The sequence below is a fragment of the Cyprinodon variegatus genome, unplaced genomic scaffold (genome assembly GCF_000732505.1).
Source record: "Cyprinodon variegatus isolate N-32 unplaced genomic scaffold, C_variegatus-1.0 Scaffold814, whole genome shotgun sequence".
Classification (NCBI taxonomy): domain Eukaryota; kingdom Metazoa; phylum Chordata; class Actinopteri; order Cyprinodontiformes; family Cyprinodontidae; genus Cyprinodon; species Cyprinodon variegatus.
In genome coordinates, this window is record NW_015151267.1 from 328473 (window position 1) to 353722 (window position 25250).

Genomic DNA, 25250 nt, shown 5'->3' on the forward strand with positions numbered 1-25250 from the left:
CCTGCGATGGACAGACCTGTCCACGGTGGACCCCGCCTCTCACCCACTGACAGCTGCAGATAGACACCAGCAGCCCTCGCCACCCCAGCAGGGATGAATGTGACAGAAAATGGACGGATATTTAGAATACATATATAGGTTGAAGTACTTCCTCATCAATCTTATCTATTCGTAGTTTATGTTTAAACGTGTTTTATGTTGTTGCTAAAATACCATCAGATTGAAATATTTGGTAAAATGTCAGTAAGTTTGTGTTGCATTAGGATTCTGTCCTTATTCCAAATCGCTGTGCAAATATTGAACGATTGAATCCAAAATGAGCCATCAGCCTAGAAATGAACAGATTTTTCAGAAACGGTGGTTATTTGGTTAATCAGTGCCAGTTTCCATCCAGCCATGACTGGAACTGCTTCTCTCTGCGCTGCCTTCTCTCATCTTTAGCCCAAACTTAACCCCATGAAATGGGACATTAATTGGGAGTTTTTCCCGTCATGAAATGAGATGGGGCACAGCAACCTTCATGCTTGGTCTAACTCTGATGGATATTACATCGGAGACAGTTGAAATCCGTGTGCGGCATTTATACAGAAAGCCAAACTGCAGCGCTCTGCATTTTAGTCTACCTGGGACATCCCTGAAGCAACTATTCCTGATGAATCCTCACATTTTAGGGATTAACTCACTCTTCGGCTGCTAAATCCCACTACGGACGGCTCAGGGGTCAGACTTTCACTTGGAAGTGTTGCGTCATCACACGCTATTGTTTTAACTCTTATTGCTGTACATGCTTGATAAAAGCAGGGGAATGAAAATGGGCAGAGCTAAGCCCTTGATGCATGGGAGCTCAGATTAATAAAATTGGCACGGTGTAGGCATCCCCTGACAGAGGAGGGCCAAAGAGATTAGAGATTAGGCTGTAATCCAGTGTGGCAGATTATCACACTCATCCTGCTCTACCCATCACCTCTCACATCGAGAGACCACACAATCCCCAAGATTACACCACAGAGGACGGTGAGAGCAGAGAGGATCAAACATGTCATGGTGGAAAGGAAAGTTAAACTGGGAGGAAGGAAGAATAATCGATGGAAACATGAAACTGAAGCAAAGAACTTCAGATATTTGATCAACAATTAAAAAAGGAAAGTAGATATCAAACTGTTTCACAGTAATTATATTTCTAATGTCACAATTTACGTTAAATTCCCATTAGAAGTTGATAATAAATAAAATAATCCACACATCTACAATAAAACAGGTCAAACATTTAGTCAAAGTAGATATAAAAGATTTAAACCCATTTCGGTTTGATGGCCTTGAAATATCTCATTTGTGAAGAAATATTGTTTAGGAGTGATTTTCAAACTTTTGCCACTCAGCTTTTGGAGCCTCTTTTCTTTTTCATTCTGTATTCTGTTTTTTTTCCCCAAATTCTTGTTTGAGTTGTTAGATTTCCTCCATTCTAGTCTGTAAAACCAGTGGAGGGTTTCCATGGCTGTGTGTTTGGGATACCTGCCTTGCTGAAGAAAACGCCTTGATTCTTCTTCCCGTTCTTATTCATCATTTTTTGCTCAATCCTCAGTTTTTAAACTCTCTTCTCGTTCCAGATGTAGCAAACCATCAGCATAACGTTGCATCCTTGGTTTAAAACTTCACTGATGCTGCTGCAGGTTCTTATCTTGCCTAATGAGGTGCAGTAAACTTTAAACAACTATAAAATATCATTTTTCTGCAGCAGTGGCGTCTTACGCAGCGACTCTCCATAGAGGCCATGCGTGCTTCGATTTTTTCCTTAAAATTCACAACTATAACTTCATATAATGGTCAATTATAGAAAGATCAACAGAACGTCAGGAAGGATGAAAAAAAAAGAGATTACTCTTTAGATTTAGAAGGGTCCAAAATAAATGTAGTTCTGGTTATGATGCGACATCATAGGAAAGATTCTGCACCAAAAGGACTAAGAAGTTAAAGACGGAGTTCAGGCCAGAGTCCGATTTTTAAAAACTGTATCCGCCTGAATCCCCAGAGTTCAGAACCAAGAGCCGACCCCTTACCTGCAATAATCCCCATATATAACCCATCTGGTTCACAGACCCGTAAATAATAGAGTGCGACCCGACCTGTAATCAGAACGAGAACACACAGCTGTTTTCGTGCTCAAACACAAAAAGCTTTATGTTTCCGGCTGCAGCAGAATAGTCATGATAACAGAAACAGAAAAGATCATTTCCTCACGCTGGCATCCAGAGTGCTGCGTTCACACATGAACTGCTTTAAATCGACCAAAGTAAGAAGCTTTGTCTCATTGTTTAAAAATTACTTTGCTGGAAATTCTTGGATCAGTTTATTTATTAAGATGTAGAGCTCATAAATAAGAAAATATAAATGATAACTTTAATGAAACCTGCCCAGATTTTTTCCCTTATAAAATAATCTTTTTGTTTTTCTACCTGTAGCTGTACGTTTTACCCGACCAGGTGCAGGACTGTGGCCCCCGCTTGGCTGGATCCTCGCACCTCTGCTTCAGAGCTGAGAAATCTCCAGAATAATCCCAATCAGAGTAAACATCGGTCCAGCTTTTTCAGGGTTCATGCCAACATAAAGAATTAAAGGGCCTCAGAAGGCATCGGTTGGCATTTTTCTTCTGAATGCATTAATATCCAATCAATGAAAATAATTCTAATAATTTATTTTCTATTGGATTTTTGCTACCAGTATCTGATGTCAAAAACTTATTCCAGCCTTTTTTCCTCTGCTGTATAAAACATACTGTCGGTTTACGGCTGTTCTATTGGAAACCAATATAAAAAATGTTTGCTTGTTATTGAGAAATAAATAATTTTACTTTTGATGCGCTGCAATAAACGGAGCATTAAAGTTGGAATATGAATATTGCAGGGGAGGCTGATTGGAGGAGCATAGTTATCACTTTCTGGTTTTCTTTTGGAGACGATGGCACTGCGGGGAGAGATGAAGCCATCTTGGCACATTGATTTGGAGCAATAATCTGCTTGTAGTTGCTCAGGAATTTTCTTATTTTTATATCAACATCAGTGCCATGCAGAAAGGCTTTTTGGAAGTTCTTTGTTTTTGCTCTTTTGATCTAAATATTCAGAAAAAAATGTAATTTAATTTATCTCTGAGAGACGGTGCTCTGCTGTGTGAGATGCTAATTGACGTGTTATGTCAACCACATTATGGCTACTGCCTCGTCAAGCCACACATGCTGCGTTTCATGTTCTTCTTGTGCTCTCTCCTGCAGCTTTTCTGGAGATCAACCGGCAGCCCTTCTTAGTCCTCATCACATAAAAGCTTTTCTAATTAGTGTTACATTAATTGCCATTCACTCCATCCTAATCAACCACAAGCTGGTGCTTGCACACCCTAACTGATTTCAGTTTCTTTATCTGACATGCATTCACGAGAGCTTGCAGACGCGACCACACGCACAGAAATGTGCGTCCCACGCAGAAATTCCCCCGGTGCAGATGAAAACAGAAGTGCCCAGAAAAGGAAGTTTGTGTGAGAGGATTCCCTGTCTTAATGAAGAACATGAGAGTGTTGGAATAATGTTTCAGCCAATGAGGAACGTCTGATTTATTAATAACATGAAATGATACAAACTGACACTCAGTAGAGAGGAGTATTGCCTCATTATAATGTGAAGATGATGAAACGCGGAGCTTGCAGAATGCCATCTGAGCCGGCGTGATGATTGTGTAAACCACTGTATGGTAGGAGAGCCAGTGCTGAACTGTTTTCATTGGGTCTGATGGTGTGGTTAGAAAGGGTGTGTAGATGGATGGATTGTGACACAGACAGAAAGGAGGGCTCTTAAAGAGCACATCAATATTCCAGACTGCGTGCAGAGAGGGTGGAAAGGAGTCCGGCTGTGCAGAGTGTGTGTGTGCAGAAGCAGAGACGTTCCAGGCTGTGTGTGCAACGCACATCGGTGCACGTGCGCGCACGTTGATGGACTGGGCCGTGTAACACCGGATGCATTGATTTTCTCACGCTGGGGTTCTGTCTCAGGGTGTAACACGTGCACATGCTTACAGCTCGAACACACATGCAGATAGAGCTCAGATCATTCAGGGAGCGCTCTGCTCGAGTGAAGAGAGCGGAAACATGCCTGCATGCAACTCAGACTGCATCCCAAACATCCTGATAAATAGAAATGATTTAAAGTTTGCAAAGCGGAGGATGCAGTTCATCAGGAGCAGAAACCTTTTTCAGGATTAAATTTATTTTAGGAGCAGGTTGATATCTTTGGTCCAATGGTCCCAGAAATAGTCTGTTTTTGTAACGTTGCATTTTCTCCATTTTTCTTTTTTAAGTCCTGCTGTGCTGATCAGTAAAAAAACGAAGAAACGGAACTAAATGAACACGTTTTCCACATTTCCTCATTTAGCTTAAACATTTAAAAATAAAAAAGCATTGTTTATAATAACAATTTATTGTTATTTTCAAAAGATCTAAAAAAAATTACCAATGATTTCAATCTTGAAAAATAAGGCACAGAGAATAAAAAATATATTTTTAGACATAAGGATCTTTTCAATGCAGCAGACTGATAGAAAATAACAATGTTTTATAATTCCCATTAAATTAACCTTTATTCAATATGAAAATGTCATTAATTATATTAAACACATTTCATATTAATAATCATTGTCTTATTAGTATATTTGTATTTTATTTACAAAAAAAATTACAAATGAAGACATACAACAATGATCAGATAATTAAAAAAATTAAATTTTATAAGAAGTATGTTTGAAAATTAGACGATTTATTTAATAAATACAGATTGTGACTCATTCATAACATATGGAAGATTTATGCAATTTTAAATAAGATCAAATGAAATATAATAATACATCAAAGCTTTTAGATTATTCTCTTTTTTATTGCCCCATAATTAAAGTTATTTTCCATTTTCTTCATTTTTTTGTGTATTTATACGTTTAGCATTGATGATTTTGTGGATAGTTGTTTAAGCTTTTTTATTTATTAGGTGTATTTTTTATTCTTACTTTGTTTTTACCGTCACTGTCAAACTCTAACAGCTTCTGTTGGAAGTTTAACATTTTCAAAATGTCCTCTAATCAATCCTAAAAGTCAGAGTTAAAGAAAAGTTCTTTAAATCTCATGGAAATCAATTCATCTTGTTACTAAAACCTTCTAGTGATTTTTTTTCCCAGTTGGACTTGATATAACGACAGAGTTGAAGAGCAGAAATTCCCTCTGAGCTCCACTGACTCACAGCCAGTAACTCTGCACACTCTAGCTTATTATAACCTTTGGTTGAACTGAGTAACGAAAGCTGAAAACCTTTATTCTTGTGTCATCTCGTGTAACACGTGTTAAAGGTGTAACAGTCCTGGTGAACGAGGAGACGCGTCTGTCCCAGATGGAACCTGCTGGTGGGATGTGAGGACAGACCCTGAGGCCAGGAGCTTCTGCTGACTCTGACTGACACTCATTAGGCTGCAGAGACCCGAGGATGGAAGCTTATTAAGCCACCTGCTCAAAAGGACCTTAATTGAATCCAAGTAATTATAGAGACCTTGCCCATCGTGATATTTTTATTCATCCTGCGGCAACCTCAATCTCTCCTGCATTCGAACGTCCATTAATGTTGTTTTGAACAACATGTGTGATTTACATGCAGGGGTATTGATTTTCACGCACACATAAACGCACTGACAGTCATTGCTCCGCCTCCTTAGACATGTCGTGTTACCAAGATCCCGCCTGTAGTTTACTGCTGTTCTCTGCTGCATTAGAACATGAGGGGTAATAACATTAATTGCAAAGACAGAGTGTTAAAAAATAGATTATGGGTGTAATTGTTTTACCTGAATAACCCGTAGGCAAGAGGAATTAATTAGACCTTGTGTCCCCGAGTCCTAATGTGTTTCCTGTTCCACACTGGCCTGTCACACTCATTCTCACACACACACACACACAAGGAGACACCGATTCACACGTGAAACACTGATTAAATGGGCCCTTTAAAACACAGGAGCTTCAGCAGGGATGTCATGATTAATCCAGTCCATGAAGTTCCAAATACACCATGTTTGTTAGTTAAGAGGGGAAGTTATCTTTGGAAAAACTGGAGCCTGTTTAAAAAACAGCATTTGAGCCGCTTAGCTACATTAAAGTGGAAAATTACTTCTATCAAAGCTGCCAAATTTAAAGAAAGAATTAAAAAATATATCTGTTCTGATTTACAGTAGCAGCCATTCAAAATGGCCGCTCCCAGTCAAACGCCAGCCAAACGGCAGCAACTTCCCTGAACCTCCAGCCGCTGTCCTCCTCCTGGGCTCGCATATTATTTTACTCTGACTCCACCTTTTCACTGAATTAGAGGCAAGGACCAGCCAAGGACAAGGCAAGTACCAGCCAAGGACAAGACAAGCACCAGACAAGGACAAGGCAAGGACCAGGCAAGTACCAGCCAAGGACAAGGCAAGGACCAGGCAAGTACCAGCCAAGGGAAAGGCAAGCACCAGACAAGGACCAGGCAAGTACCAGCCAAGGACAAGGCAAGCACCAGCCAAGGACAAGGCAAGGACCAGCCAAGGGCAAGGCAAGCACCAGACAAGGACAAGGCAAGCACCAGACAAGGACAAGGCAAGCACCAGACAAGGACAAGGCAAGCACCAGACAAGGACAAGGCAAGGACCAGCCAAGGGCCAGGCAAGCACCAGCCAAGGACAAGGCAGGGACCAGCCAAGGACAAGGCAAGGACCAGCCAAGGAAAATGCGGAATTTTGAATGGCTCCTACTGAAGAAAGGAAGAATTGAATCTTTCTTGTTATGAATTCCTGGGAGATGTGCAGTTAGACTAAAACCCAAAGAAAGTGAATATATTGAGAAAAAATGGCGGCTTGCAGAAACCTTGTTTATTAACAAAGTGCTGGTTTTCTCTCCCTTTTTATAAGGTGGAACTCATTGATATTATTGAGATTAAAGGAACATCTGAGGCTTGTTGAGGGAACTACCTGCTTTTCATGGTTCTGCTGCCATCTTTAGAGAGATTGTAATTATTCATGCATAAACAGAAATGGAAAGAAAAGGTTTTTATTGGATTGTTATGTAACAGTGTAAGAACCCCGTTGTCGGGTGTGTTTTATCAAACACTTACAGCTTCATGAATCACTAACCAAGCTTTAAAAAACTGCAATCAGTACTCAGTTTAGGTTTGGTCAATGAAAGTGTTTTAGATTAAACAAATGAGGTGCAGGTCAGTTTGGCTGATTCGCTGATTCAAACCTACATTTCATAACATGCGTTGTCTTCCTGCATCAGTTCAGTCGTTACTGTAACTAAGCAACATGAACAAATTAAACACAACAAACACCAAAATCAATTTTTTCAGTTCTTTTAAGCAAATGTCCTCAAGCTATAGATGGCTTCCTGCTCCATCACAGCCGAACCAAATGGCTGATTTAACCTCAGCAGGTCCTGCAGACGCCTGGTGAAGTTATGTAGGAGGAGTTTAGAGCTGCAGTAAAGTAGCTCTGCAGAACAAACTAAACAAACTCTGCTATAAACAAACCATCTGCTTTTCTAAACAACAAAAGTGGTAGAAAAGTGGTCAAACAACCACTTTTCTAAACAAACCATCTGCTGCTCGGATAACCTCCAGAAAATTCTTTAATACCAAGAAGTGTTTTAGATGTACAAAGGATTTGTTTTAGTGACGAGGTGCTACGAGTGAACGTGCATAAATAGGCGGATAATGAAGAAATGAAGAGTTGAGTTTCAAAGAACAAACCAGTGGCGTGTTGGTTTCTTCTACACATTTGAGGAAAGTCTTTAATAGAATGTAATTATAAATTTTTTTCTCAAAAGTTTCAGTTGCTTCCTGCTTGTATCTTGATTTAGGTCAGTTGACTCTTTTGAATGTTGATAGATTGTGAATCCAGCTCTGCAGGCCAGCGAATCCCAACCTTTCTGCTGCACTTAAAGGTAAAAGATGTCTAAATCATTTCCTGTTCAAGTTTTTTTTTTGAGTCATAAAAAGGCATTACCCTGACTGGCACAGAAGTAGAATATATATTATATATATATTCATTTATCAAACTGGTTGGCATCCTAGAACCGTCTGACTTACATCACCAAACCTGCAACGATGCAAAACTAGCATAGCAGAAAGGAAGCAGCAGCTGTCGGGATAAAGTTCGGTCCAGACTCCTTTAGCTTAGCAGCAATAGGAAGCTTTGAAGCGGAGGATGGCTTTAGCATGGTGGCCACCTTCACACATTAGAGCCAAAGCTAAACCTCTGCTGTTTCCCTGTGTTCATATTAAAACACAGATGCAGCAGATGGTCAGAGTTACAGATCCCACCTGCTCCTAATAATAGCTCACTAACTTCACCAGGAGTCACACGCTAACAGGTGTCACTTTCTTCTATATATTTTGTGGCACCGGCGGCTTTTATTGATGAGTAGTTTATAGGAAGAAAGGCGTTCTTTAGGAATCCCCCCCAGTCTGGTATTGAATGGGGGCAGCTGCATGGAGGATGGTGGCTTATACTGTGTTCAATAGATGTTAGCAGATTTTACATTTTATTACAGAAATCTGATTTTTTTTGTTTTTTGAAATGATTCTGACAGGAGTCAAGTGTAAGCAGAAGCATTTCTGAGTGCATCATGCAGCATTTCCTGCATAATTGGCGAGAACAGGATCATTTATTTAATGCAGACTATTTAGTTTATAGAAGCTCACTAATGATTAATTATTTCTGTCAAGGCCGCTCTGTGGTTTGATGGTAAACATGAAGAAGAAACCCTTTAATTGTTTATTTCTAATAATAAAAAGAAGCCTCACTTTTCTTCAACTTCACACATGCTCTGCTCAGAAGCTGCTTTGCTTGCTGGATAATGATGAAGAGAAGAGATTCATGCAGTACCATTTATTTTTATCTTTTTTTGCTAATAATCAACAGTAAGTGTGAATTTCTAGCTGTTTTTTTTTTTCCTTCAATAAAGCCAGGAAACGGGAAGGCGTGAAGAAATCGTCTCTCCCTGTTTGCATACTGCCTCCCTCATTTAAGCCTGCCAAGGTGAACCAAGCAAAGATTCATAGTTTCAAAGATGGTTTGAGGTTTTGTGTTGAGAGCAGAATGATTGACAGCAGTCATCTGAGGAGCTGGGAGGGACTGGCTGGAAAAATGAATTTTTTTTGTTTAATGTTTCTTCCCAAAAATTCCTTAGACCTTCACGCTTCAGGCGCGGCAGGATTGCCCTCCACTGAGGGGGAGAAAAGTAATAAAACGAAGAGAGCTTTTCTTCTGTCTTGCATCAGCCAGTGTAAAATGACGGTGCCACCAACTTTTACTGTAAAGGCGTGCTGCTCCTGTTTCAGGCTTTCTGCTCCAAACAGCCTGCCTCTCCTCCCTGCAGCTGACCTGCATGCAGCTTTTCTGTCCCTTTGTTGCATCAGGCTCAGAGAGGCGCTGTGGAGTAATTATCATCAGAGGAACATGCTTGCTCATCTGCCCACATGTCTGAGGGCTCATCAGATGCCCTGCTCTATTCACGTTCCATTCATCTACAGCTAAATAAAAAAGCTCTTCGCTCAGCAGATCCAACACCTTCTATACTTGTTTTATCATTTAAAGCAATAGCTTGCAGAGGTAAACTTGCTGGGACTCTGAATGCAAACATTACTGCGTTTGGAGGCGAGTCAAATGTAAGAAACGAATATCGAAGCTTATATCTTATAAGATATAACATTTTAAATAACTATTTATTTTAGCTGCTTCTTTAATTCCCATTATATTGCCTCTTACTGACAAACTTTATTTCAGTCCAGTAAGAGCTACATTAAAAAGATAAATGCAGTGGTTTTGTGTTTATTAATATGCTGTTTGACATTTTGAAAGGTTAGGGCTCAATATTATAACAGGATGTTCAAAAAGAGACGGGCAAAGTCATTTTCTGCTGGGTGGATGGCAAATATTGATGCGAGCAGAAGTGCAATTCCACCAAGGCCTCCCAAGCTATTTACATGAAGTGTGCATCTGAAAGGTCTTCCTACAGCTAATGCTATGCTAGGCTGGAAGAGGACAAAACATTCCCACAAATCACCTTCTGACTGACATTGGCGTATTTTTACCTGTACAGGTGCTAAATGGTGACCAGACAGACGCAAACTCAAACAACGGTTCCTTTCTGGAGTATTTATCTCAGATTTAGGTAAACTAGATATAAGTAAGGATCAGAATAATCTAGGTGATACAGAGAAAGCTAGAGTTTGATAACTAATATATGTCACATGGTGTCATTATGATAGAGATAGACAGGAAGGCTATAATTACTAACAACTAAGCAAAGACAAGCTTAAAAGACAAACACATGAGATACTAACCAGTAGGACGCCTCAATCTATCATGAAATCATCACATGCAGAGTTAAAAAGAAACGTTTATTTCTTTAAATTAACCCCAGAAGATTGCAAACTGTAGGTCTCTCTCTTTTTAAATCCCTTTTCCATTCATGCCTGTCACTCAGAGCCCTTTATCATCACAGTAACACTCTGCATCGCTCTGATATCCAGATAGGAGAAAGTGCCTTGCCCGTGGGAACATCAGCAGGTTACAGGAGGAGCTGCAGTTTAACTCACAACTTTCAGACGTCAAAACAAACGAATCTTCCCGCTGAGCTGAGGTCAGTCCTAGATACGCCTGAATAGACAGGACTATAGAAAAGCTTCTAAAACCGACCCCAGACGTCCAACCAGTGCAGATCTATAAGGAGGAAACACAGACACAGGTTAGTGTTGCACTGATACCGATACCAGTATCGGTCGGGGCCCCAATACTGCCCTAAAATGGTGGTATCGGTATCGGCGAGTACCAACAAATAGGGCACCGATACCATTTTGAGAGCCGTAAGTTTATTCAACTATTGTCACCCACTCCTGGTAGGCAATAAAAACTTTTTATTTTTATTATCCAGTAGAACATTTTATTAAAAAGTTTTACTGGATTCACTTTGTATTAGATTTTTTCTGCTTCACAAAGGTAGGCAGCAGCTCAACAAAGCCATGATGGCAATTATTTTACATTATTATGGTATCGGTATCGGGCGATACTGCACAGCCAGGTATCGGGTATCGGTATCGGGGCCAAAAAATGGCATCAGCGCAACACTAGTCAAGATAAATATGTTCATTTCCTGTTTGACATCAGATCCCATCATCATTGGTTGATCTCAGTAGAGTCAAATTCACGTCAAACGACCAACTCTTCATCACCGATAGGTAATGATTATATATCAGTCGTAGAATAAGTCGATCATTTATTGTGAAGTAGTTAAAAAGATAAACATCCACAGCGTGAAGGTGGAGGAACGTTCATCACAACCAGAAACCAGAAACGACTGAAATAATAAGAAGGTTACTGATGATTCTCAATACAAAATTAACAGTGAATGTTTCAACATTTCATTAGACCAGTAATGTTATATAAAACTCTGTCAACATGCGCATTGATAATACTACTTTATTTACAGTCATTGAGAGAATTTGCCGGGTTAGTTAAGTTCTTCTCTCTCTGGTCTGTTAACCACGGCTCTGCTGATGCTTTGTTTTTATAATCTGCTAGAACTAAACCGTTTACTGATTAATCTGCTGGGTGTTTGGGTCATTGCTGTTCCTTGCTTGTTTGGTTCTGCTGTAATATAACGGACCTTCTTCCACTTTAGCCGCTGAAAAAGTCCCTGCTGGAAACAAATGTTTGATTTGATTGAATTCCTGGGTTAAACACGCTGGAACCCTCTAACATCTGTAAGCGAGTGGAGTTCAGGACCGACCTGCAGAAGTCAAACACATGCTGCCTTTCCTTAAACCACCTCCAGTCCAGCTAACAGTACCTCCCAGACCTGCACTCTGAGCTGGCTGTGACAGCGCAGGTGATATATGGCGGCCGGCCTGTGGGGGTGCACGGTGTCGCCATAATGGAGTGGTGGAGCTGCGGGCGTTATGGATTGAGAGCGGGCAGAGTTGTCCATGAATCTGCCCCTAACTGTTCTTCTGCCTTTGTGCTGGTAACGATTGGCTGGCTCCCTTCTGTCAACATATTTCCTCCATCTTAGTTTAGAAGCAGAGATATATCTCTCTATAACGGCCGGCACAAAGACGGCTGGAGAGATCCCTACACAAAGGAGTCAGGCTTGATAAAGGCTTCCTGAGAGCGGAGAGAGGCTGGTGGCCGAGGGACTGCTGGAAAAACCTATTCTCTTCCAACACAAAGGCCAGCTCTCACTCAAGACACTATCTATGAGCTGAGCTCTGTTTGTGAATGCATGTGGTCATGTGTGTGTGGGGGGGGTGTCCTCCTCACTTTTTCTCTTTTCTTTGACACACATCCTGACGCACACATCCTCCTTTCTTGTTAGCAGATGCTAATATAGCATATGACAAAGCCCCTGTAGAGAGCTTTCATGCCCAGCCTTGCCTTTCTAAAGCTGCTCCTCTTTATGCACAGTGTATCCAAAGGACGGCCAAAGCCTTCTTCCTTGAAAAGGTGCTTTTTTAAAGCCTCACTCAGTCATTTGCAGATCTATTCAGTCTCACTTAATTAGCTGTGCTGCTGATCTCACTGCTGTTATAGGACATTAGGTTGGTTAACAATCGCTGCCTGAATGGGGCTCCTTGTACACCTTGATACATTTGCAGCAATGTGACTAAGTTGTATCGCCTTTTTTCTCTTTCTTTCACCTGCAGAAAAATGGGTGAGGGGCCGCGCCATCGACCGCGGTGAGATGGACATCGGAAGCCAGCAGAGCCAGGCGATCCCGCCGGGCCTCTTCTGGAGGTTTCATATGACCGTTCACCATCCAACCTACGTCAAGTTCAATCTGTCCCTCTCACACAACGCGCTGCTGGGGGTCTATGGTCGGAGAAACATCCCGCCCACGCACACTCAGGTAGAGATTGCTCCTGTGGCGGCATGCTGTTCATCCAGATGGGCCGCAGCGCTCCACCTGCCACTGCTTCCAGGTTTTCCTCTCACGTTGGGTCCTTTCATCCAGCCTCGGGTTCCCTGCTTATTAACTGAACTTTGGTTCATTCTTGTTCTCACTGATAAATATTTCACGCAGACAGAACGGTTTTCCTTTCCTTTCTTTTTTGCAGGAATATTTGGTTCTGAAATTAAAAATGTTTCCTTTTATCGTTGTTCCCTCGGTCTAATTGCTTTTCTCTTTGCTCTATTATCATTCCTGGAATCCTCTTTCCCATTGTGGATTTAAATCCGTTCTGTTCAGCCCTAAAGTATTGATTTACAGTCAGACAGGTGTCCATAAACACTATTTATGCCTGTCTGTCGGCTGAATTCTGAAAACACAATAACAGGTTGATTGATTTGGCAATCCAGCAGAGCGTGAATTCTTACCTGGCTGTTTAACAGGTAACAGTTATGAGCCGCGAACAAATCACCTTTTCCAACTTGTTTTGACAAGAGAAACGGCGAATATGCAAATGAGAGCAATTAAATTGTGACTTCAGTTGTGTTACAGCGCGGCGTAATAGATGATGGAAAACCGTTTTTATTGTCTTCTCTGTGGAGTAATCAGGCAGCGGCTCCTAATCTCATCAGATGCAGCCTCTAATCTTACATATTGCTGTTTTCTACTGAAAAACTGAATATTTTGCCCATTGAAAGAAATCCAAGCTGTCTTAAGAAGTGTGGATGTTGCCCCCCCCAACAAAAGAAGGCTTGTTTGTGTGTCTCTAAATGCACACATGTTCACACTGAGCGCAGCGTTGTACTGAGCAACACAGACATGGACAGACCAAAGATACGTCTCAGTCTGACTCATCTGATTTTTAACAGCAGTGCTTTTCTGCTCTTGTCTGCATGAAGAGGTCTAATTAGCTGATTTTGACATTCGTGTGACACGGAGCCCTCCAGGGGAATAAACTCAGCGAGGACTTTGCTGCTCCAGGGAGGACGGAATGAAGGAGTCAGAAAAAAGAGCAGTATAGACGGATCAAATGGGCTTTTTCTTGAAAGAAAACTTGAGAAGTATGTCAACTTCTGGAGTTTATTGTTGCTGCCGACCTCTTACATTCTCTAGTCATCCTTTTGGATCCCTTTTCCTTTACGCTATATACTGTATATATATATATATATAATGTAGTGTATGTGTGAAGTCCAGGGTAACTGAGCTAAACTTGAGTTATGCTGCTGATCTTTGGACTCGGCTCAGTTTCATTCTGCATCCTGTAAACAGTGCAATAAAATGAATCATAGAAAAGTGTCTCAGTTTTACCAGTTTATGCTTCATTCAGTCTTTACTGAAGCACCTTAGGGGGAAAATAGGCCAAACTCCATCTACAGCGGCATGTTTCCAAGCAACCAAGAAGAGACTTAATGTAATTTTCTAATGAGACGTTACGTGTGACCAAACTCTAAACAGAAGAAGTTTTTAAACATCCATTGGTTGCTTTTTGCACCGGATGTTTTGAGTCTTTGCTCCTCACAGGTTCTCAGGAAATGATAATGATTTATAAACAGACATAAATGGTCGTACCTTTGTTAATTAGCCTCCATCACTAATAAAACCACATTTACAGTTATGCTGCAGGAACCTGCTAAATATTGGAACCTTTCAACTTTTTTCCTATTTTTAATATTACAACTAAAAGAAACATCAGATTTTGTGCATTTTATGTAACCAACACAGAATCATAAAGTTAGGTTCATTTGTATTGCAGGAGTATTACAGGAAATCAGAGGAAAGACATCAGATTAAACTTTAATCAAAAACAGATTTTCATCAAAGCTTTGAATTATTTTGGCATCAGGCATCAAATTAGCAAATATTAAAATGCAACTGTAAAAATCACCGTTTTATTTTATAATCTTTATTATTTTAGGCAGTAAATACATTAGAAAAAGTTCTATTTAAAAAACAAAAACATATTTAACAAGTTTTATTCCAATAAACATCCATCACAGGTTGTTTATCAATGAGTGGGTTAGAGATTAGGTGCAGTTTGTGTTTTAGTTCATGAATGTTTTCCTCTGGGGTTCTGATTAAATCCGTCTCTCCTTTTTCATGGATCATGGTCTGAATTATTCTGTAGAAAACCTGAAGGAGAAGTTGCTGGAAATAGAGGTAGAGATGCATAGATCCGTTTTTTTCTGATCCAATCTGATGCGTATGTTTAGCATATTGGCGTATAGCCATACCGGTCCAATAGTACGGTTGGATTAATGAATTAGCGCAGCATAGCTTTTAATGGCAGTAAAGGCATCATTCTTGACATAAACATTGTTTAAAAAAGGTAACTAATCTAAATCTTCATTGGCTGATGTCTGTGTTCTACATGATGATGCAATCATAAACTCTCGGTAAACCTGACATCCCCAAAGCGGGTCCCTGAGGGCCGCAGTCCTGCAGGTTTTAGAGGTTTCTCTGCTTCAGCACAGCTGATTTGAATTGAAAGCTGAAAGCTGAGAACTGCAATCATCATAATCAGCTGTGCTAAAGCAGAGAAACGTCTAAATCCTGCAGGACAGCGGCCCTCTTTGGGGATGCCTGCTCCAATGTGAATATCCTCCTTTGTTTAGATCTCTTTCTGTTGATCTGGTTCTATCGGCACGGCCCTGTTTGCAGTCTAGCTTAATTACCTGATGCCAGTTTAGAGAAGAGTTCTGATTCGGCTGCTTTCTTTTCTCCAGTTTGACTTTGTGAAACTGCTGGACGGGAAGGCTCTCCCCAGGTCCCTGACTGATCCCATCTCAACTGCCAAAACTCCGAAGGGCCTGCTGCTGAGCGGCCTGCAGGAAACCGGCTTCATTGAGTACATGGACCCCGGCACGTGGCATCTCGCCCTCTACAACGATGGACGCAACCTGGAGACGGTGTTACTCCACAGCACCCCTATAGGTGAGTGCAAAGATGGTTTTAATGTCTGCTCTGCTCTCTGTTCATCTGCCAAAATAATAAAAAAATAAAATAAGAAGGGGGCTGAGAGTGCTTTGAAAGTCATTAACATTTGGGAGGGAAACTTTTCCTATTATGCGAGTTAGTTTGGCGTGGCGAGAGAGACAGCCGATAGAAATGGGAGGACAGCTCCTGTAATAATAACGGGGCTTGCTAACTGCGGCTCATTGCGATGACACACACGGCCGGCGGTGTAAATTGAAGGATGTGAATAATGCAAGAGTATGCAGCTGAATATAGACAAGTGGATAATTACCAGGGCAATTGCTTCTTCACCTGCTTGTCCAGAAAACCTTAAAAGAAAATTATCTTACAAGAACAAAACCCCCAAAATGTTCAAAAAATTTCCAATTTCATGCTTCACTATTTTATTTCGGGTTACAGACAATGATCAAGGGTTATTTCATCAATGCTCTTGTGTAAAGTTGTGTATCAACAAGCTGGAAATTCCAGGTTAAAAGCCCTTCAGTAAGCAGCTCCATGAAGCCAAACTGCAGACATGTTTCATCTTTATTTCCACGGAGTCCTCTTCACACTGACTGACAGTGCTTGACAGCTAAACACAGATTTTATTTCACAGTTGTCAAACATTTGTTGACACGTTTGCTGTTGTATAGTCTAGAATAGACCAGAGCCCTTTGAGTCAGACACTCGGAGGTAAAACAGGGAACCTCTCCCTTCCCTTTCCCAACAATAAAAACAAATAAAGCCCCAACAGATGGCCTCACAATAGAAGCATTTAGTCGGCTAATGACTCCTAAAATAATGAATCAAGTGATTGAGCACGAGAGAGGAAAACAATACGTATGGATCGGTGTCAAAGTTCATTTGGCTGTCCATTCATGCCCCTAACGAGGCTCAGAACCTGACACTGCATTATTTTGGTGGCAGAAAATCAAAACCATCGAGCCAGGCTACAGTAAACTCTCATAAAGAGACACGGCGAGCTGAAGCCCGAGAGCCGCGACTTACGGAGAGATGAGATGATCTCTGTCGGGAAATTGAGCTTTCCGCAGCAAATAGTAACAGGATCCGCCGGAGAGAAGAAGATTATAAATGAAATAAAAAAAGAAAAAAACTCTAGACCATTGTGCAAATAAATAAAATAATATGAAATCAATGCCGGTATAGTTTGCGACAAGAAAGAAAATATGAGAAGACTAGGAAGGTACTGTAGTTGATGAAATACGGAAAGGAGAAACACGATATGGAACAAACACACATGCATGTTTAAACATGCCTGCAGTGATATTGATAAATAAGCTTATATATGACAGAAAAACAGAAATATATACATTATTACAGCTAAAATCTGAATAAAGAGAAAACGGATTGATTTTACTGAGCTGCAGAGTGACGGTCGTTACAGAGGCCAAGAGTGACGGTCGTTACAGAGGCCACCGCATATAGAAATGAAACATTCAGCATTGCTGATGTGGAAATAACTTCTTCTCTGCCGTCATGTAAGAAATCTACACAATTTTATAAAACTCTGAACTAAAAGTTTGAATGCTAGCTACCAAATAAAGAGCAAAAGTCAGTAGATATTCTGCATCAGTGATATTTTCTTTCATTGTTTTATTTCCATGAGAAATTTAAAGTGAAGTATTTCTACTATTTGACTCTGGGCGTCATGTTAACCGTAGAAAATCTTCATTCTGACGTCATTTTGTCTTCATATCTGGGGGGTCAGATTCAAAACAGCAGGGTCCACAGGTTGACATGGATGAGGATGAAATAAGTATTAAATAAGAATCTGTTATTAAGAATATATATAAAGCAATAATCTGCAGGGTTGGATCATTTTTCTCTAATTAGGTCTGTTTTGTTTCAAGTTTATTTTTTCATAGTCACTTTCTTTCATCTATCACTACATTTAGGTTTTTTTTTCCAGTAGCTACTATAAATAACAAAAATAGGAATCTAAGACATCAGCAATACCTTTAAAAAAATGACCAAATTTACTGTTAATAATTTTTCATTGTGGAAATAATGATTTAATTATCAAAGACATATTTTTGTCCATAAGACAGTAATTCCTGCTACCAGTGTCTGATTTCCTCCTAACATTTGCAGGTCAGGTCCAAACCAGTAACTCTAAATCTCCTCATCATCGTCTCCTTCATCACTGTGAATCCAAACTTTACGCTTCATTTCAAAGAACCATTTTCTTACTTCTTGTCTCGGCTTCATTTTTATTAGCTTTTGCACAAACAGGAACGATAAATGAAGATTTAATTTCTGTTGTGTAATTTTTTTTATGGTTTTTCATAACCTCTAATTTTTTAATTATGATTTTGATAATATGTCTTCAGGTTGTTTAAAGGTTTTTCCACCTGTCTCTCTCTCTCTGATATTAAAAACATAAAAAATCCAAAATCTGTGGAAAAAGGTCTAATAAAACAGACTTGCAGCAGGTTCTAAAAATATGATTTAAATGACATTTTCAAACACATTTCTGACCATAAAAGTAGCAATTGCTTCGACTGAAGCCTCATTTCCTCCCACCATTGCCACTGACATTTGCAAGTAAACCAGGGAAACTTTAGCTTAATGATTTCTGCAATCCTGTTTCCTTTTCTCCATCAGCACCTTCTTTCCATCCACCCAAACGGATCGCTGCTACAATTAAAATGAGCAAATTTGATGTGGTTGAAAGCAAAACGACGTCCCTGCAGACGGGATGTGACCTGCTGGTACTGGAGCCTTGGGCCAAATAGATAAAAAACAAAACAGGTTCATCATCAGGACTCTTCTGGGGTTTCTGGTTAGCTGCGCAGCTCATTCATTTTTTCATAAATGTATAAAGCCCAAGGGTCATAAAGCATGGCTGAAACTTTACAGGCTCATAAAGTACAATTGGAATGCTTATTTGACCAATCAGCTCCCTTGGCTGGAAGCACCCATTTTATAATAGCATTTAAGTTAAATAACTTATGGCATGAGTGATTTCTAACTGGAGTCAGTGGAGAGAAAAGAGTGACCGCAGCCTGCAACATGCAGAGACATGTCTCTTCATATATTAACTCTTAATTGCTGGAGGTTTTTACGGTCGGGACGACGACCTGAACGATACGGAGCCTTTATCATTGTTATAACCTCACAGCCCTGCAAGCTCTAACAAACTGCTGCTCTCAGGTGGATTAAAGGAACTGTGTGACCTTGCAGATCAGTTTTTCACCCATTTCATGTGTCAAGGTGCCAAATGCAATGTTGGAAAATGAGCGTATGTTTTTTTAGTGTGGGCAGGGGTCTCAGTATTTGAAACAAGCGTTAGTGCTGCTGACTGTGTGGGAGAACATATGATTGGCACTCCTCTCCATCACTCTGACGATGACAGGTGATGGAGGTGAAAATGACTTTGGTTTCTGCAGCGATGCGCCGCTCTGGAGGATAACGCCGCGCTGCCGGCTAGTGGCAGGGCCTGTCTCATTAGCATGTGTCACACGCGCCTAAAGGCGGGTGTCACATAATAACTCTGGCTGTATGTGTTTGTAAATGCATGTGCACATGTGCGCTGAAGGATTTGTCATCTCTGCACTCTGAACACGAGCAAAGCAGCGGGACTGCAGCCGTTTGACTCAGGAGTCCAAATCGGTTCACAGGAGCAGAGCGGGCTGGCATGGGGTCAAATAAGAAATGACATTCCTGACACCCGCTTTAATTACTCTATCTAGCTTAGATAGAGCTCGCCAAAACCAAGACAACCAGTTCAAATCACTAGCAGTGCGAGTGTAACCGCTTCACCAAAATCCTACATCTCAAGCAGTGCTGACAGAGCTCAGCAGGCTTATATAACACTCAGAAAAGTGCTCCCCCTCTTTATCCGACGCTGCGGCGCGGCCTGTTCCCAGAGAATGCAATCTGACATGATGGACGTATCAGTGCAGGAACACAGAGACAGCAGGAGAAAGGCGGCTAATTCAAGTTCGATTGAAGAATGTGATGAAACACATATAGCCCACAGAAAGATGTGATGAAACTCACAGATGAGACGAAACATTAGTGGAAACAAGCAGCACATTGATGCTGAGGATGCCCAGGGAGCAGATGCTGCTGCTGCTGCTGCTGCAGCGACAGCAGCATCACCCGTTCTCCACCTTTTATTTCACTCCGTCTGCTTTTAAACTCTGCACCTGTAAAGGCTTTGTTGATTAGGCCTTTATGTTTGTAAATTTGTGCCCAGCTCTTTTTCCAACCTGTAATGCAGTTTAATGCGCTTAGTGGTACTGAGCGTAAGTGAGTGCTTGGCCGCTCCCCAGAGAGCAATAGCAGCTGGATCAGACTAATCTAATACAGCTCCAGTATCTGGGGAGCCATCCATTGCTTATCAGATCTTGCATTCAATAACCATGAGAGCCATGCCAGCTTATGCAGTCAAATGTGCAATATTTTGTAGTTTAGCTTTTTTTTGTTTCCCCTCCTCTGGTCGATCTCTGTCCCTCTGAGCATGTGTCTGTTCGGTCCTGCAGATTCGATGGACGGCTGCTCCACGGACTGTAATGGAAACGGAGAGTGTGTGGCTGGACACTGTCACTGCTTCGCTGGCTTCTTGGGGCCTGACTGTGCCAAAGGTGAGTTATTGATTCTAGACGGTGGCTAAAGTCGACTAAAGCAGGCCTGCTAGCTTCTACTTTTATTTTCTGGGTTTTATGCAGGTTAAAAAGTGCTTCCTTATTTTAAGAAGCATTTTCTGATCCTTGTTATTCACAGTGACCCTAAAGGGGCTCTTAGACTATACAGGCATTATGAAGGATTATACCATCAGTTATTCTATTCAGATATCTCCTTCTGACCTTTGACCTGCACACTCCAACAACTATGTGGTCTAATAAAAGTCTGTTTGGTTTATTTTGCTTCATAAAGTAAAATAATAACGGTAACGCTTTCTTTAACAGTTAATCATTAACCAGGTAATAACATGGTAAAAACATAGCAAGTCAGACAATAGTACTTGGTAACAAGAACAACTTTTAGAGGGTATTTACCCCAATATTAAGGTTTATAATATCAGAATAATAACCTGCATGTAATTATTACAATAGTATGTAAATATGTAACGTTGTAATTACCATCAGGTTACAGCATAAACTGACAAAGTAAATAGGAACTGGTCAATTTAAGCATTATAAAACTGAACCCAGAGTTAGTTTAGTTCCTGTTGTCTCCTAGGTTTGGTTTTCTGTTATTTACCAAACAATTAACTGCATTTTACAAAATAATAACACGTAAATTTATTGCTAAATTGCGAATATGAGTTACCTGGTAATAAAGTCTGACTTTACCTTGTCAGCCTAAAATTTAAAAGCATAAGAAGTTTGATTTTAATGAATGACTTAGATAATTAATTATAAAGATCAAACATCGGAAAATATTTTATCTGAACCACTTTAGTGTTTGACGGATTAAATGTGCTGCAATATATTTATGTAGAAAGGATTACGTTTTCGGTCTGTAACAAAAGGAAATTAGATGTTTTAGATCTTTAGGTTTTTGCACAGAGTTTAAATCGTTCTAAAATATACATGAAGCTGAAAAAAAGTTTTTTACTGATTTAAAAGAAGTGAATAACTTTTGCCTTAAAATGAAACAGAAGTTAAAGTCTTCCAGAAAAAAGGCAGCCAGCCGTCAGTCAGTGGTGAGATGATTTCAGGAGCTTCTTTAGATTAAATTATTAAACTTAGACAAACTTTATTGTCTAAGTTTACACTCCGTGTATACAGGATGACATTTCGATGCATACTGTTGGATTCAGAAAATGTAGGTTTGCAAATAAATAGAAATTGAGTCTACACAGGAAAGAGATTCAAGCAGCTTCTGCAGGAGCGGAAGGAAAAGCCCAACCCAACTTCAAGCTTTCCTTCTCCGAATCCCCTCCTGCAGCCGTCTTTTATTAACAGAACATAACACATGGTTACAAAACAGTATTTGTTCTGACAGAACAATTGATCAGTTCATGAAGAGAAGATGCTCCATCAGAATGACGAGGCAGGATGGTCTCCTGACTGGATCATGAGACAGGAGTAAAGCATCCCCTCGCAAAAATGTTTCATAAGCACACATTCATTTTATAATCATCATTGAATAAACCAAACACATAAAGCTTTTAATGAGCAGCTTAGCAGTCAAATGAGCATTTGCTCTGATAAAGTGCAGCAGTGATGAGAATGTAATATATATATTATTTCTATTTAGTCTTTGTTTCACATAACAAACAAATGATGGAAATATTTCGTCTTGGACGTTTCTATCTTCACCGCAGCTCCTCAGCCAATCAGCTTTCATTCCTCAGTTTCCTGCTGCTGTCGTTCATCCCTGCAGTAAAAACCTGAATTAAAGTTAAACTGTTTTTGATCTCAAGTAACGCAACAGAGACACTAGCATGTAAAAAGTCATTTGATTATTATTTTCATGAAAATCTAACATTTAATCAGTAACTCTGTTTATAAGGCAGAGTCTGACTCCAACATCTCCTATGAGGTTTTTATAAATGAATCCTTTGGGTTAATTAATAACCAGGCAGTTATTTCTGCTAAACATCTACTAATCAAACTTCAGCCATGGTGGAATTTCTCCGCTGTAAGGCTTTAGCTTCTACATGTGAGCCCAGCTTTAGCACCACTTGCCTTTGCTGTTCTGTCACTGAGATCCTGCTGCTTCTCATGCAGAGCGGTTCTGCTTTGAAAGGCGCCTAAATACTCTGTGGGTTCTGGTTCTTGGTGGGAAATATCTGCAAGAGGCATTGCACTTATAGTAATCATCATTTCATCATCTGGTCTTTAGCACTGCGGCCAACTTCTGCTTATTTCACCACTAGAGGTTGTTTGAGCTCCAGCCTGTGTTTGAATGACAGATATTATTAGAAAACGTGCAGTATGTAGATCAGTCAGATACCAGGGCAGCACTGTGGGGGTTTTAGTTGTTTCCTTCTGCTTTTAACACCTCTTCCTCTGTGCTTTATCTTGTTGCCTGTATCTTCCCGGCTCTGATTGTTCTGTTTTACTGCGTTTCCCTCTCTGGGACGTTCTGTTTTATGTGAAATTATCATGGTTGTCTCTGTCTTACAGCACAGAAACAGGTGATACGATTATCACTTTCCATGATTTATTTACGCTCATAATTTATTCATTCCCGACTCTCGTCTTTGCTCATTTGTTTGTGTTATAGTATAGCATTCCCTGCTTGAAAGCCTAGAAACCGTGTTATAGCCGGGGTTATGAAAAGCAAAGCCTCGATTTATTACCCAGCGGAGGCCCAGATTTAACAAAGGATCAAACAAACATATAAAACACGCTCCGTCGGATGAATTCACAGGCCGTTAATTGCAAACGTCTGATCCTTAAAAAGGAAAAATAAAACTCTACTGCTGGTTTGGATCCTGGTGCTGAGCTGTGACTGTCAGAGTGTCCTCCAGCGCCGGCGGACTTCATTCCAGCTGGCCGTCATTCCATTAGCCACACAGCTCTCCATCTTTGCATGGAGGAAACTCTGCTTTCCACCCTGATTCTATAAATGCCTAATGCTCTCCTCCCTAATCTCCCGTTTTCACGATTGTTTTCACGGGCTGTTCAGAGCGAGCGAGGGGACGTCGAAGGATTTTCCACCATCCCTGCGTTGCCGTGGTAGCCAGGCTCAGGTGGTGCTTGAGTAAATTGAAACAGCGTGAGGGATAAAGCTGAAGTGTGTGTGTGTGTGTAGGTGCGCCTGCGGAGGAGAAGGGAAGACGGGCTGCTGAATTCATGCAGATAAGAGAGCATATCCCCACAAATGATAGGTTAACGTGGTCTCCCTGCTCACGCACTGCAGCACGCCGCGGGTTTGCATCCGCCGACTACTGGAAAGCACGACTAATTGGGCTTTGTTGTGTTTCAGATTCGTGCCCCGTGTTGTGCAGTGGGAATGGCATGTATGAGAAGGGAAGGTGCGTGTGTCTGCCAGGATGGAAGGGGGCGGAGTGTAACGTGGAAGAAGGTCAATGCATCGACCCCACCTGCTCCAACCACGGAAACTGCATCCAGGGAATCTGCATATGCAGTCCGGCCTACAAGGGTGTCAACTGTGAACAAGGTAAGAAGTTTTAAACACTCAAAGCTAATGAGGCAAACTATAATTCACTGCGGCTGACCCATTTACATTGGCCTGTGGGAGGGAGATGCTATTTTTAATGTTTACTGGGATTTAACTGGTTGGTGGAATTTGAAATTGATCCGTTGCAGTGGTTCAGTCAGGTAACAGCTGGTTCTGCCAAGTCCAACCGCTGAACTCTGAGTTCCAATTAATTCAGCCCTCATTTGACTCCATATCGCTGAAAATGCTTTTCACACAGCAGAGCTGAGATCTCAGATTTAGGAATGAACAAACTTTCAAAATACACAGAGAAGGAATCGCTGTAAAGAGTCAAAGGTTGGTGTGAAATTAGTTACAGAGAAAATATTTGAACTTCAGTGTCAAACAGAAAGAGTGAAACCAACAGAAAATGTAATTAAATGCTAATTAAAGGGAGATGTAACATTAATATCTAATCAATAAAAGGATATTTGATTTTCTGGTGGAGATTCTCAGTCATTCAGGCCATAATCATTCCGAAAAGTTAAAGTTAAAATCAATCCACTGGACTTTGTCTCCAAGTTTGAAGACGTTTCTCTTCCCATCCAGGAAGATTTTTCTATTCAAAATGTCAGAAATAGCGTTGAGTTCCAGGCGTTATAAAGGAGCCACACAAAGCCCTTTAATGGCTTAGAAAACAAGAACATTGAAACTGGAAAACCAGCTCCACCCTTAATAATGGTTGATGTCATTAATGGCCTTCGATACCCGATACTGGTCCATTCCTCTGAAATGGAAGTGGTTGGGGGTCATTGTTGGCCTGGCTGCATAGTGATGGGGGGCTGCGATGATGGCGGGAAGGAATCAACTCAATCGCTGCATTGGAGGTTTCTGAAAGTTGAAATTTGCCCATCGATCAGGGTCACTGGGGCTTTTCTCCAGTGAATCTCCAGTGGGTGCAGGGGTCAGCGGTCCATCAAAGGTCCACAGACAGACACCGCCTGTGGATGATAGCCAGTCAAGCTAACAGTCAGTAGGAGGAGAAAACCAAGGCAAACTCTATGCAGAAACACTCTACAGTAGGTCCTTCACCAACGGCAGCTTTATATACAGAAATATACCATATTTCATTTAAAAGTTCTTCTAATCCAGGGGTGTCAAACTGATTCCAGGGCCGTGTGGCTGCAGGGTTTCTCTCCAACCAAACAATGGCACACCAGACTTGA

General features: G+C 40.8%; 1 protein-coding gene across 1 annotated transcript in view; it reads left to right on the forward strand.

Annotated features, from left to right (window-relative positions):
• Positions 1-25250, forward strand: part of LOC107098829 (teneurin-1-like) — a gene marked incomplete at its 3' end in the record, with an annotated part of 205708 nt that overhangs the window by 157792 nt on the left and 22666 nt on the right. Inside the window, exons 7-10 of the mRNA XM_015396686.1 lie at positions 12749-12951; positions 15714-15921; positions 20451-20552; positions 23851-24045. Of these exons, the coding sequence (XP_015252172.1) occupies positions 12749-12951; positions 15714-15921; positions 20451-20552; positions 23851-24045 (708 nt within the window). The remainder of the gene's footprint in view (positions 1-12748; positions 12952-15713; positions 15922-20450; positions 20553-23850; positions 24046-25250) is intronic.